This window comes from Empidonax traillii, unplaced genomic scaffold (assembly GCF_003031625.1).
Source record: "Empidonax traillii isolate 1590-97213 ecotype Southwest subspecies unplaced genomic scaffold, ASM303162v1 scaffold178:size2223814, whole genome shotgun sequence".
Taxonomy (NCBI): Eukaryota; Metazoa; Chordata; class Aves; order Passeriformes; family Tyrannidae; genus Empidonax; species Empidonax traillii.
In genome coordinates, this window is record NW_020955371.1 from 2108522 (window position 1) to 2121445 (window position 12924).

Here is a 12924-nt window from a genome sequence, read left to right on the forward strand (position 1 = left end):
AGGAGAAAGGAGACTTAGAATTAACAAAGTCACTGATTAGAACATAGATGATTTATTTGGTTTCTGATGGAAATACAAATTATTTCCAGACGTTTTTTTAATATTCTTATATTTGGGGTATTTACTGAGAACATTGCTAAGGGGAATTTTCAGCTCTGGCTTAGCTGAAGACCTTTGTATGGAAAAAAACAGATTATTCTGATTTCATCTTATTTCAGACCTTATATCCTACCATTCTCAGCCTCCAATGAAGAGTTAGATTTTCACTGAATATTACATTCTCTCTAGACTGATATGATTTTCCCAATTGCCATTGAAGATCTTTCCCTCTAGGTGTCTCTTTTTTCCCCATTTTGTTCTGCTTTAACTTCCTCCACCCATTCATCTTCGTGGCAGCTTTGTCATTTTTGCCTTCTAATATACCTCACCTCAGTACTCAAAGAACTGTCCTTTCAGGAGATGTGATAACTTGACCAACATTTCCATTTCCATATATAATTTTTCAGTGGAAAACCTGCAGCAGAGCACTTTATATTCATTCCATAAAATTAGAATAATCTCTATCTGCTGCTGTTGTTTTGCAGTGTAACAGTTGACTACATATAAGCATATAATCTAGATATATAATCTTGGGAATGAACAGGATACTTAGGCTACATTTCAAATGCTAATATAAATAGGTTTTTTCAAGTTGAAAAAGTTGACTCTGGTTATCTCATATAATGTCCTTGATTGCAAAGCCATAACATTTAACAAGTCTTCCCCATCATGAATGGTTTGTTGCATCTATATTGTACATCCAAAGCTAAGTTAAAAGACCAAGTCACTCATCTTTCAGAGTCTGAAGCTCCAACACCCAAGATTCAGGTTGGTTGTTCAGCTTTCACCTGACAGTGCTCCCTACCCATGCTGAGACCACAGATAATTCAGTGCTTTACTTGAACAGCCAATTATATAAAAAATGAAAATTCAGGTAACTGAAGGTATGTAGGGAAATTGGATGAAGACTTCAGCTGAAAAATACCTTTCAGACTTTACAGCAGACACAGTAGTATGGTTTGATGTTTTGAAAAGAATATACTATAAATTCAAAGTAATGACTAGTTTCACAATGTAACTGTCTTATAAGGAAAATGCATTTATTTTGATGATAAGAATAAACAAAAATTTGACTTTGGTCTGAACTCAACCATCTTTTTCTTAAATTTCTTGCTTGTTCAGATGACTAATCTTTTGAACAACTCTACTTATGATAGAGTCTTGAAATATTTAGTCATATCTATATATTTTTCTACAGCTATCTGTATACTATCTACAACAGAAAAAAAATTGCTCCGTTAATGAGTAGCTCTTCAATGTTTCATTTTATTTTCATTGTTTAATGTTTATTTATTGCATTTTATTCAAATCCTGCTTTAAGGACAGAAATCCCATTTCCTTCTGTTTTGGTTTAGTTTTTTTTTCCTATGGTGCTCTTCAGTACACTATCAAAATGCTTGACAAACATGAATTTTAACATTCATATTTAACTCATATGAGATATCGGTTTTATTAGAACCACAGAGAACCGAAGTTATGCGTGAAAAGATTAGTGTCAGAGCATTTGCCAATACAAGGTGTCCAGTGTGAAAAGAACTTCAGCCTCTTCTGAAAAGAACTTCACTGACTGAGAAGACATCCCATTAACTTCAATTACCATCCTGAGCATTCCGCAGTCCCAGAAGTCAGCTCTCAGTTTAGACAATGCTATTTGGCCTCTAAAATAAATAAATAAATGCCTGAAATGATCTGGCTTCAAATGAACTGAATCTGACTCTGAATATGAAGTGGATGGTACCAGCAGAACTCAAAGTAACAGTGGGACCTTTACATCTTCAAAGTTCCCTACCTCATTCGCAGCATACTTTCTAAAGTCTGATAAAATTGAAATTAAGCCCCCTAAAAATATTGTTCTTCTCTACTGCTTGACCACTATTCAACCTTGGAGATTAGGATCCTACTGAAAAAACCCTTTGAAAAGAAAGACTGCATTTCTACATATGAAGTTAAGATTGATTTTTCCTGTTATGCTGTAGTATGTCCTTAGTGTCAACTATGTTTTTGAAGTAAACAGTGATTCTAACAAAAGCTTGAATTTGGAATGCTTATCATGAGGGCAGTTGCAAGCACATTCTTGCCATGCTTCAAATCTCTGATTCCAAGCTGTGGGATTAAAGGCACTTTGCACCTCCTTTTCAAAGACAAGGCCTTGCACAACCAAACATTACCTATCATTATCCTTATTCTTAGGAAGAGCCGAAACGGCTGGGATGGAACAAATACAATTTGAAAAGCCAGCCAACCATCCCAGTGAAAAGAACTTGAACTGAGGAACATGTCTGAAAATCGAACCAAGTGGTGGAAGTTTGGAGAAGCTTTAAACACTTCCAAATCGGAAGTGTTAGGCAGACAGGCTGATGAGTGGAGCTCCCAGCCTCACCTATTATGAACACATGTATTGGCTATAGTGTGTCCCAATCATGCCATATAAGTTTTGTTCATTGTTTGTCATGTTATTTTCATAACACTTGAAAAATCCAATCAACCAGTTAATCACACTCAGTCATCCAGAACCTAAACACTGGAACAATACTTGGTATTTTCACTTCACTGTGCTGATGTATTATGACATCTGGTGTATGTATGCTCTAAATGTGAACATCTCAGGAAATCATTGAGAACCAGAATAGTGTGAGGGAGGATTATTTAACCACTGAGCAGTAGTGGGACAGTATCTTATTGGGTTTGTATCTGCAAACTTCCCTCTACTGTCCAGATTCTCCATGACCGCTTTCTCCTTGATTTGGTGTGATTAACCTTTTCTTGTGTTGCATGTTGAACACCTGTGGATTAATATTCTTGCAAAGTTTTTTTTTCTAGATTGGCAGATTCTGGATCCTGCCATCTATCTCATTGAGATTAACTGAGAGGAATGTTCTTGTACAGTTCATATGGAAAAACATGTAGTTCGTCTTGCTCTCCTTAAGATGCTGCAGTATAAACTAGCATTAGATTGAATTTTTATTTCTATTCCATTTATTTTCCAGAAATTAGTCAAGATTTTTATTTCAATTTGAACCTGTGCTATTCTTAGTCTTAGTAAAAAGATACACCTTTCAAAAAAGTTGAGCAGTATTCGTTATCTGCTTTTTGATTTTAACTAGCAAAACAACAGCCTATGACTATTTGACATAATCTTGTTTAAAATGTTATAAAAGCATAACTCAGAAATAATGGAACCCCTTTTACTCAAACTTGACTTCTTCCACAGATTTAATGACTCTGGGAAACAAATTATCTGAAAAATGTACTGCTGTAACTCATTGCATGCAGGCATTTACAGGAAATTGCATTGTGTTTTCTGCTATATGTTGTCTCATTTGACAACCAGTTTATAATATAAAGATACATCAGTTTTTAAAGGAATGATGATAAGGAAACAAAATAAAGTGAAAGTTTCAACTCTGCATTTCCTTACTTAAAAATGTGTGAATTCACAACCTTAGCATTACATTAGTCTTGTGGTTTTTCCCCCTAAGGTACAATATATTTTGTGTGCTTTTCTTTAATGAATGTGCATATAACCAAGATCATTTTGCCTTTTTCCCTGTAACTTGCTGCTAAAAAAAATATAAAAATCATTAAAATAACAAGAAGGATTTTGGCCTGCAGCATTTTATGAATTCTATGTGACAAAAGAGAAAGACCATAGAAATCGAAGGAGATTCTTACAAATAATATATATATGATGTTTGGCTTTTCATTACAACATTTCATCTCATTAAAACAGAGGGTTTGCACTTGTGCAAGCAAAAGCAGAATGAATCTGGTGTTATAGATACATTTCCATGAACTCATAGGTCCCTACTCATGAGAAGGTTTTTACAGATAAAAGTGACCTTCTGAAGTTTATCTTTTTTTTAACTTCATATTCCTCCTGTGTGACTGAGAATGCTGTCATATTCCTTTTTAAATAAAATTAAAGTTCATAACATTACAAGGTAGGCAGGATATATTTCTTTCTCTCAAGCAAGTCACTGAATATATGCCATTTCATTTAATTTATATAACATTTCACATATTATTAACAGGTAATCATTTCCATTCTACAGATGGGTAAATTGAAACTCAAGGCAGTTTGCTTCATTTTCCCTAAAATGGTACAGAATTTGGTGACAGATATGAGAATAGAAATAGAGAACTGTGATTCTCACTTGGTTTACGAATAAAATTACTAATATTAGAAATGAAAAAAGATCATAATGTAGGAATCTGTTTAAAAGAATAATCCCTTAGAAGAAATATAAAAAAGGTATCTTACATCTTTGTCTTTTTTGATCCTTCTACCCTTGGCTACCCGATTCTCCTACATGTGCAAACACACATTTTTTTTCTCTTTCTTTGTGACCTGGATGGTTGGATCGAATGAATATTGCAGAGCCGCTGACCCAGCTGAAAAAGATAAATAATTCTTTTGCATTCTTTTTTTACACCCTAATCAGTAAATATTGCATATCTGGGTCAATGAGTTGCACCATGACGTTCCTGTGGAAAGGTTTGTACTCCTTAAGAGCCATAAAGACAGTCAGAGCAAATACATATCTGTATATGTGTGAGTCTGAAAAAGCCCAATAAATTCCACTTGCAGTGCCTCCCTTGCAAAGCAAGTATTTCTACCTCACAGCTGGCAGGGGAACCTCAAGAACAAATCTTTGACTTGGTCCCCTCAGAGCTAAAGGAGAAGCCAACAGGTTATTAAGAGGGCAAGCAGGAGACCTTTGTTTGTAGCACTCAGAGTTTTGTAGCCTTTTGAACTGAGACTGTAGCAAAATTTGGAGGTTTCTTCTTTGGTTGTGCGGCTGAATCCTCATCAAAGAAATTTGTCCCTTACATTGATCCGTTCAAAACTATAAACATTGTAAATCTGTACCTCTGCAACAATCCTAATATCTGAGCTGTGCTCTTCATTAAGGAGTAAAAGCCACGTGTGCAAACGGAACATAAGGTGACTGTCATCCCAGTAGGCAAATGTCACATGTGATTCCAGCTGACTCCATTAACAACACAGATGAGCAGAGGGCAAGTAGACCTGAAGTCAGGAAAATGCACTGAAAGATTACTGGGTGAAAATTAAAAAATGTCTGCTGTTTGTAGGTATAAAAGTAAAAAGAAAGAGAGTGGAAATATAAATAGAATACAATTTTTATTTTTTCAAATGACATAAATTTTATCCTTTAGCTTAATCCTTGGGGAGTGAAAGAAAAATCACTGTACATTTAAGCAGCTTTTTGAGACCATTTTCCCACTCTCTCACGGTCCAAACACTTTTTTTTTTTTTTTTTTTAACCATAAGAAATAATAGCACTTGTATGGTTTGTTCTTTTAAATACTGTAATTAAGAACCTTATTTGCATGGCAGGCAAAGCTGGCAACTTTCATGTACTCAGCGTGGTGAAAATGTCAAGTTTCATGGCTTGTGACAGATTAATAGAAAAATTATTTTAAAACTCTGCAAATTATTCATAGATATTGAGTAATCATCCAAAGTTGCATTTCGTGAAGAATAAAAATAGGACAAACTGAGTGTAGCATCAATCTCTAAATTGAGCGTTGTCTCTTTTTTAAATCATTTAAATTGTAGGCTTAGCAAAATAATCTTCACCTCAGATGAAGCAAGTTGTAAAATCTCTGAAATACTCTTTCATCATCTTTTGCAGTGTAAATTAGGAGCAGTGTACTTAGGGCGACTTTGATGCATATGGATAAAATGGTTATTATAAAATTAATGATTTAGGTAAAATAGTTTAAATTCCACCTTTTAGAATTGGTATCAGAGACCCACCAGACTTGGACTGCTGTTGTTGGAGAGCATCCCTTTCTGGACCAGACATCCTTTTTCTGTGACTTCACTCTTGAAATTACTCCAATGACAGCAGTGTGTCAGCCAGAAGGCATTTCGTTATTTGAACACCTTGCCGTGCCCTCTTCTCTCTCCCTGAAATGGTGCTCTGTGCAGTCACTCCACGGCACTTACCATTCCAGGGGGAAAGAGGGCACGCCAAGGTACTCACGGTACAGGGCATGTCCAGGTACTCACCTGATTTCAAAGGCTGTAGCTTGCAGAAGTAAATCTGAGCTGCAACCAACAAATCCAAACCTAAGTTTTCTTTCTCTGTAGTTACGTTTGCAGGACGTGATTGCTCTGAAACTGCCAATCTTTCTAATCTGTGTGGTGTAACTGTTACACCTCCCAGCCTGGTGAAAAGAGCCCTAATAAATGCAAGATGGGAGATCAACCACTAACTGCAGTTAATGTCCCTCCCCTCAGCAGGGATTTTGCTCTTCTGTTTTTAGCTCCTGGTCATCCTCAGACAGACAGCAGGTGTGATGGTAGCACAGCTTTCTCTCTCCATGCCATGTGTTTATTGCAGGACCACATTTCTTTAGACTATTGCAAACAAACAGTTCATGCTTAGTTTATATAGGACATAAATATGAATACATATAATATGTTATTGGTTGTATGGCATGCAGTGTGTTCTGGAACACCATGTGTCATTCTGCCATTTAAGGAGCATGTTAAGAGCTTCCAGAGAAGAGCTCAAAAAACTCAATTTGCTAAAAGAGAAAAAGATTTTTTTAATTGATCGCTGGCTGTGCGTACACACCTGTCAATAGGAATGTGAGAATACATACAGCTGTACATTGACATTTGTGCAGGTCAGGTGCAAAGTAAACCAAATCTTTGAACAGGAAAGATATTAAAGAGTGAGAGATGTGTGCCTTTTTACTATTAAGTTTGAGTGATGATCGATAATTCTCTACTCAACGGTTCAGGGATGCTATTTTGTAGCAGGTCAGCACAACATATCCTTTGCAGCTGTCCTGAATCTTAGAGGCTTAGTCAGGCACCTGCTTATGTAATATAAGTAAAGTATGATGCAATGCTTCACTAAATAAATTCTGGTCAACAGTTCTGGTCCCAAATGTTGGTGCAGACCGAATCAAGTGGTCAATTGATTTACAGCTCATCTGAGTATCAAAAGGAGGATAAAATAGCCAGTGTACACATTTCAATCCATTCATGTACTGTATGTCAAGGTCCAGCTGAAATTTTCTGCCTTTGCTTTTCTCTGTAAATCATGTTGTATAAACATACAGCAGTAGAAAAATGCTGCTTTTAATTATGTGCTTTTCTCCATTAATTTGATTTGACATAAGTATGTTTATGTACTTCTATATATAATATATAACACATTTATAGCAGCATGAACACTTTAGAATTTCTAAAATTGAGAAGGTGAAAAGAAGGCTTCATTGCAATATAAACAATGGACATAAGCTTCAAATTCCTAAACACAGAAAGAATAGAAATGTGTACACATTGCAAGTCATTAGTTCAAGCCCACCAAATGTTTCCTGAGACAATTACCTTCACTGCTATAAAATTTGCTTTGCACAGTCCTCTGGAGCGTTACTAATTGCTTTTCTTAACCTCCAGAGATTAAAGGATTTTGAAATGAACATATAGACAAGTGGTGACTTTAATTTCAAATCTAAGCTTTATTAAGGCAAGCTCTGTTTTATGAAATAGGGTCATTAAGAGAATGTTTCATGTTGGAAATATCCAATCCCAATCTCCTCATCTTCCTCCAGTCTTGAGAAATTGAACTCTGCCTGTATCTCTTAAAAACGCACTGCCACCTCAACTCATTTCCATCTGGCATCAGCCCTATGTCTCATCTTCAAGAGTACACAGAACCATGTTGGCACTTGTTTCTCAAATCCTTTTCCACTAGGGGGTATGATAGACTGTGACTGTATCTCACAGTAAACCTTCGGTGTGATATTGTAATACTGAAGTACACACACACGAGGGAGAGGAATAGGCATGCAAAGCTTGGTACATAATTTATGGAGATTCAAATCCTGTCATTCATAAATATAATTATAACCTACGGCTTGAAAGTGATATGGACCTTGCCATATTGATCATGCTCCAGCTCTGTTTACCCAGATCATTCATTTGTTGACAGGCAAAAATAAGAAGAATGTTGTTAGTCATAAAACAATTAATGAAAGGAAATACTTCTATTTTACACAAAGAATATTCTTTGTTTCTGTGTGTGTTGCACCCTCCCACCTTCAGATGGGAAATATAAATCCAAGGGGAGGGGATATTATTAAATCAGCAATCAACCTTCAAGTCATTTTGGTATAAACACTGTAATTATTTCATCTCTAGTAAACAGAATAAAAGACAACAGCACATAAGGGTGACAATTTGCAATATGCTTTGAATTTCTTTGTTAAAAAAAAAAAACCTATTATAACTGAAGGAAACATTACTGAAATTTAAAATAAAATAGCAGAAGTTGTGACAGCCAACAGAGCAGGTAATTAGTCAGTAAATTTTGGGTAATAAATTTAGCAGGTTATTGTTATAGATATTACATTTTGTGTAGGGAGAAGTCACTGTTTATTAGCTGTGAAACCAGGACTGCTTACCTTTATTCAAAAATCATCCTAACAAAGTATGAGAAAAAAGTCCTTAGTGTGATTGCAATCGTAATAACACCAGATGCCTTCTAAAACTCCCAATAGTCTCTTACTTAGGTGGGTATAAGTTCATTATGTCAGGCGACTCGACTACGAATTTGCATGGGTGTAATCGTGGTAGCATACAGCTTTGGGGAGGGAATAGACTAAAAAATGTTGTTTTAATCACGTCTATATAACATTTTTAATCTCAGACGCAGCAGCTGTGTGTCTCAGCTGTAGGTTAGGTTAGCCTGGACACTGTAGTTACGTGTCCGAGTGCTCTCCCCTCCCCAGCTGGCTGAGTGCTGGCTGATGTAAGCAGCCAGGAGGGATTCCTCTGCCTCCCCCGCCCCAGCAACTCCTTCATCTGAGGGAATGGTTTGTTTGCAATTCATCAGGTCATAAACAAACGTGTGCACTTCAGTGAGCCTCTGTACTTAGAGCCATGTAAAGACAATTGCCATTAATATTAGCCAGGCTTCAGAGGGTTTGACAGCCTCCCAGAAAAGCAGTCTCATTTACCCGGCTTAAAATTCCTGGTTAGGAACTGTCAGGGGTGCATTTTATACATCTTGGAACCTTTTTTCAGGCTGGTTGACCTCTTGTTAAAAAGTCTTTAAAAAATATTTTGCAGTCAAATAATTACTGGTTTTGTTTAAATGTTCTCATCCAATACATAATGAACAGTGAGGAATTCCCCAAAGGGCATCTTTTGTTATTGAAATGTTTATTTATTGAGTGCTTTTGCCAGAAGCCCCCCATGAGAAAAATCTCATTTTATGAGCTCCTGAAGCAGTCAGTTCCCAAAACATCAAGCAGAAATGCAATTTTGACCAAGTAATCTCAAGGTCTTTTGTTTGCTTTTAAATAAAAAACAGAATGCCAAGGTGCAAAAAGTTGTGACAAGAGCTACTTTATTTTTTGTGTTTTGTGAATATGCCTAGTGAAGCCATGCTGATGTGGTGCTCAGGTGATTTCTCACGTACAAAAATTCAAGTGCTACAGTAGAGGAAAACAATATCCCACAGAGCAAAATATGAGCGGGTGTTTTAAATGATTTTGAGATTTATTCTTTCCCGGAAAAGGATAGCATTAGCACAAGAGCATCCCACTTGCATAAGAAATTTTTTCCCCACTCTGTTTTTTGCTCTTTATTTCCCTGAGTGTTGAGGAGAAATGACAGTGTTTGTGGCAGCGCATACGTGGGCATGACTTGGATCCTCTCGTGTTCCTGGATTATCCAGGTGGAGTCACTAGAGAATAGTGCCGTGGCTGCTGACAGGCTCCTCGGAAATCCCCGTCTCTCTCACTGCCTGGGCTGGGTCTCTGAAATAACCCAGTTTTAATAAATATAACTTCAACGATGCCAAGAAATGCAGGGCTGCGGGGAGTGGGGCAGGGGGAAGTGGGGAGTGGCCAAGAAATAGAAGCACAACATTCCGGTAAGGGAAGGAGGTCAGGAAACTTTTTTTGTCGTTGCTGACAGAGCCAAAGCGTAACTACACTGTGCTTGAAATTTGGTGTTGGTTCCAGGTTCTCAGCTATAATGGCCGAAGCAGTGAAGATTTGAGGAGAATATCTAAAGTTTCCCCCTCCCCCATCACTGTTATGCAAAAGCTCTATACTGGGGTGTTACCTACTTATATTTAAAGCACATTGCTAATTGCACTGCAAATATCTGAGGACCCAGAGAGAAATCAGCATTTCTCTTAGGCTGGCAACGCAGAAAGGACAGCAGTTATATTCAGTGCTTGGTATCTTGAAATTCCTAGGTGTCTTTTATGGTTGATTATCACAGCATTGGTGACAGCATTGGGGAATAGCCTGGATTTTTGTAAAGTAGTTATCTCAAATAAAAAGTACTTTGCAATTGTTGAGAATTCTGATCTACAATATTAATATGATGTTGAGAAATGTTTTATAATTACCTAACATTATTAAAAGTGTTTCTTGGCCATTAGTGACCAGGTATCTGGAGTGTCCTTTAGCAATAAAATGTCTATTTTCTTTTTCTTCTCTTCCTCAAAGAGTATTTGGAGCAAAATGATTGATTAGTGGCAGTTCCTGTTAACTGCAGAATAAAATGTGCACAATGCCTGCTTTGCTACTAAAAGATTAAAAGAATATTTCTTATTCTTATTCTGATTCCCTTTGTGACCTCAAAGCAAAGTCTTATGGTTAATAATAGAGGGGTTTTGTGCCTGAAATGGAAAAAATTTAGAGGTATTTCTGTCTAGGATATATGTGATGCAATTAAGCACACTTCATTAAGTGCTCTCTATTTTATGAATGCAGAAGATGAACGTGTTACTAAAAAAATAATTTAATACTTCATTTCAAGCCCTGCAACAAAAATATATTTCAATTTATTTCTTTTATGCAGCAATTTTTCAAATTTCATTCTCTCATAAGCCACAGCTATAGAAGGTCAAAATATGTTAATGTACAGGTCCAGCCAATGTACTTCACCTTATAAGTAGGGCTTTTCTTCATAGTATAAATGTAATTCTTTTCACTGATAATATGAATAATAAAAGCTTAGAAACTTGCATAATGCATAATACATAATATGTAAGTAAACTTTTATGAAATAGGGCCTTTTTTTGTTTTTTCTTGAGCAGATACACTCTTCTGCTCTTTAAATTCTTACATTAATATTTCTATAGTCTCTTGTTACCCAGAATTTTTTTTCAGAAGTATATTTACTATATGTTTATATGTATATTTTATGTTTTCATACCTAAGTATTTTAATGTAGTTTTCAGGATATCAGAATTGAAATGTCTTCATTCATTAGATGTGCATGTGATTTGTATATTTATTGGGGTGGATGGAGAACGAATGCAACATTACTTATATGGATTTATTTTTCTTTACAAGTGGACAATGTCATTTTTTTGTGAAACCCTGAGTACTTTAGTCTGCCTGTCTACCTCTAGCTAACCAATACCTTCCTCTGTAAAGGTCTTGATCCACTACCCCCACAGTTAACAGACCATGGCACTCAGTGCCACATCCAGTCTCATCTTAAATACCTCCAGGGATGGAGAATCCACCAATCCCTGGACAGCCCATTCCAATGCCTGATTACCCTCTCTGTAAAGAATTTCTTCCTAACATCCAACCTAAACTTCCCTGGCAGAGCTTGAGACCATTCCCTCTTGTCATACTGATAGTTTCCTGGGAGAAGAGACCAACCCCACCTGGCTACAACCTCCTCTCAGGGAGTTGTAGAGAGTGATGAGGCTCCTCTCTCTCCCCTGAGCCTTCTGTTCTCCAGGCTAAACAACCCAACTCCCTCTGTGGTATCTTTTTGATCAAAACCAGCTCTTGGATCAGATATGTTCAAAATCTCTTCCCCTCATGTATTCTTGCAGAACATGATTAAGACAAATATTCCAAGCTTCTATATTGTCCCTCTGACTTGCAGTTATGACAACAGGAATAAGCTTGTGTTGATCTTAAGCAAATAAAATGTGAAACTACCTGTAATCTTTGGATGATGAAATTCCGGTGATGGTCTATGCTGTGAATAATGATTTCAGTTCCTCAATTTTGCCACCTTCTTAATAAGAATACTATTTACAGAGTGAAGTTTAGTTAATGTTGTTGAAATTCTTTCAGAGAGGCTTAAGATACACAGAAGAAACCACAAGAGGTACAAAAATGTATGCAAATGTAGCTAATGAAGCAAAAGGAAGAGAGCTAAATGGTGTCTTAATAGGTTCTCTTTAAAAACCTATTTTGATAAGGAATATTATGCCATGTCTCTTGATTATGAATCTTACATTTTTTTAATAATCTCTTTCAGCGTGCTGGGACCAGCTGTGACCTTCAGAGTGCACTCAAACCTCCAAAACATTTCAACTGCAGATGTTGCCAAAGAAGCAGGTAAGTCCTCATCCTCCATTCCCAAACTGTGACCACCCAAACGTCTGTTTAGCAGTCAGTGACACGGCAAACAGCACAGGCACGTCGTGTTCTCCCAGAAGACTGGCATTTAAAGAGAGAGACAGTTTAGAGGTGAGTGGCACGTGGAAAATTGAAGCTTAACATCTCTGAGTCAATTAAAACTGTTTGAGACTTCCTTGTTTGTCAAGAAGATGAGTGAGAGACTTGTAGTCAAGTTCCAGAATGGCAAAAAACTCTTCAGTGTTCTCATGAGCCCATGAAAACAGATTAGTCATCTAGTCTAGGATATAATACCGTCACCTTTCTGATACTTTTGTTTCAGGGAAAAAAATGTTATTACATCTTAGCCTTAATTTCTGGATTAAAAAAAAAGGTAGAAATACGTTTTTGTTGGTGTGCTGTTTAAAAAATTTTAATGGCAAGTTAATCTTG

The 12924-nt window shown here is 36.6% G+C and overlaps 1 protein-coding gene across 1 annotated transcript in view; it reads left to right on the top strand.

Annotated features, from left to right (window-relative positions):
- LOC114058629 (receptor-type tyrosine-protein phosphatase N2-like) overlaps window positions 1-12924 on the top strand; it is a 334161-nt gene that overhangs the window by 262511 nt on the left and 58726 nt on the right. Inside the window, exon 11 of the mRNA XM_027886151.1 lies at window positions 12392-12471. Within this exon, the coding sequence (XP_027741952.1) occupies window positions 12392-12471 (80 nt within the window). The remainder of the gene's footprint in view (window positions 1-12391; window positions 12472-12924) is intronic.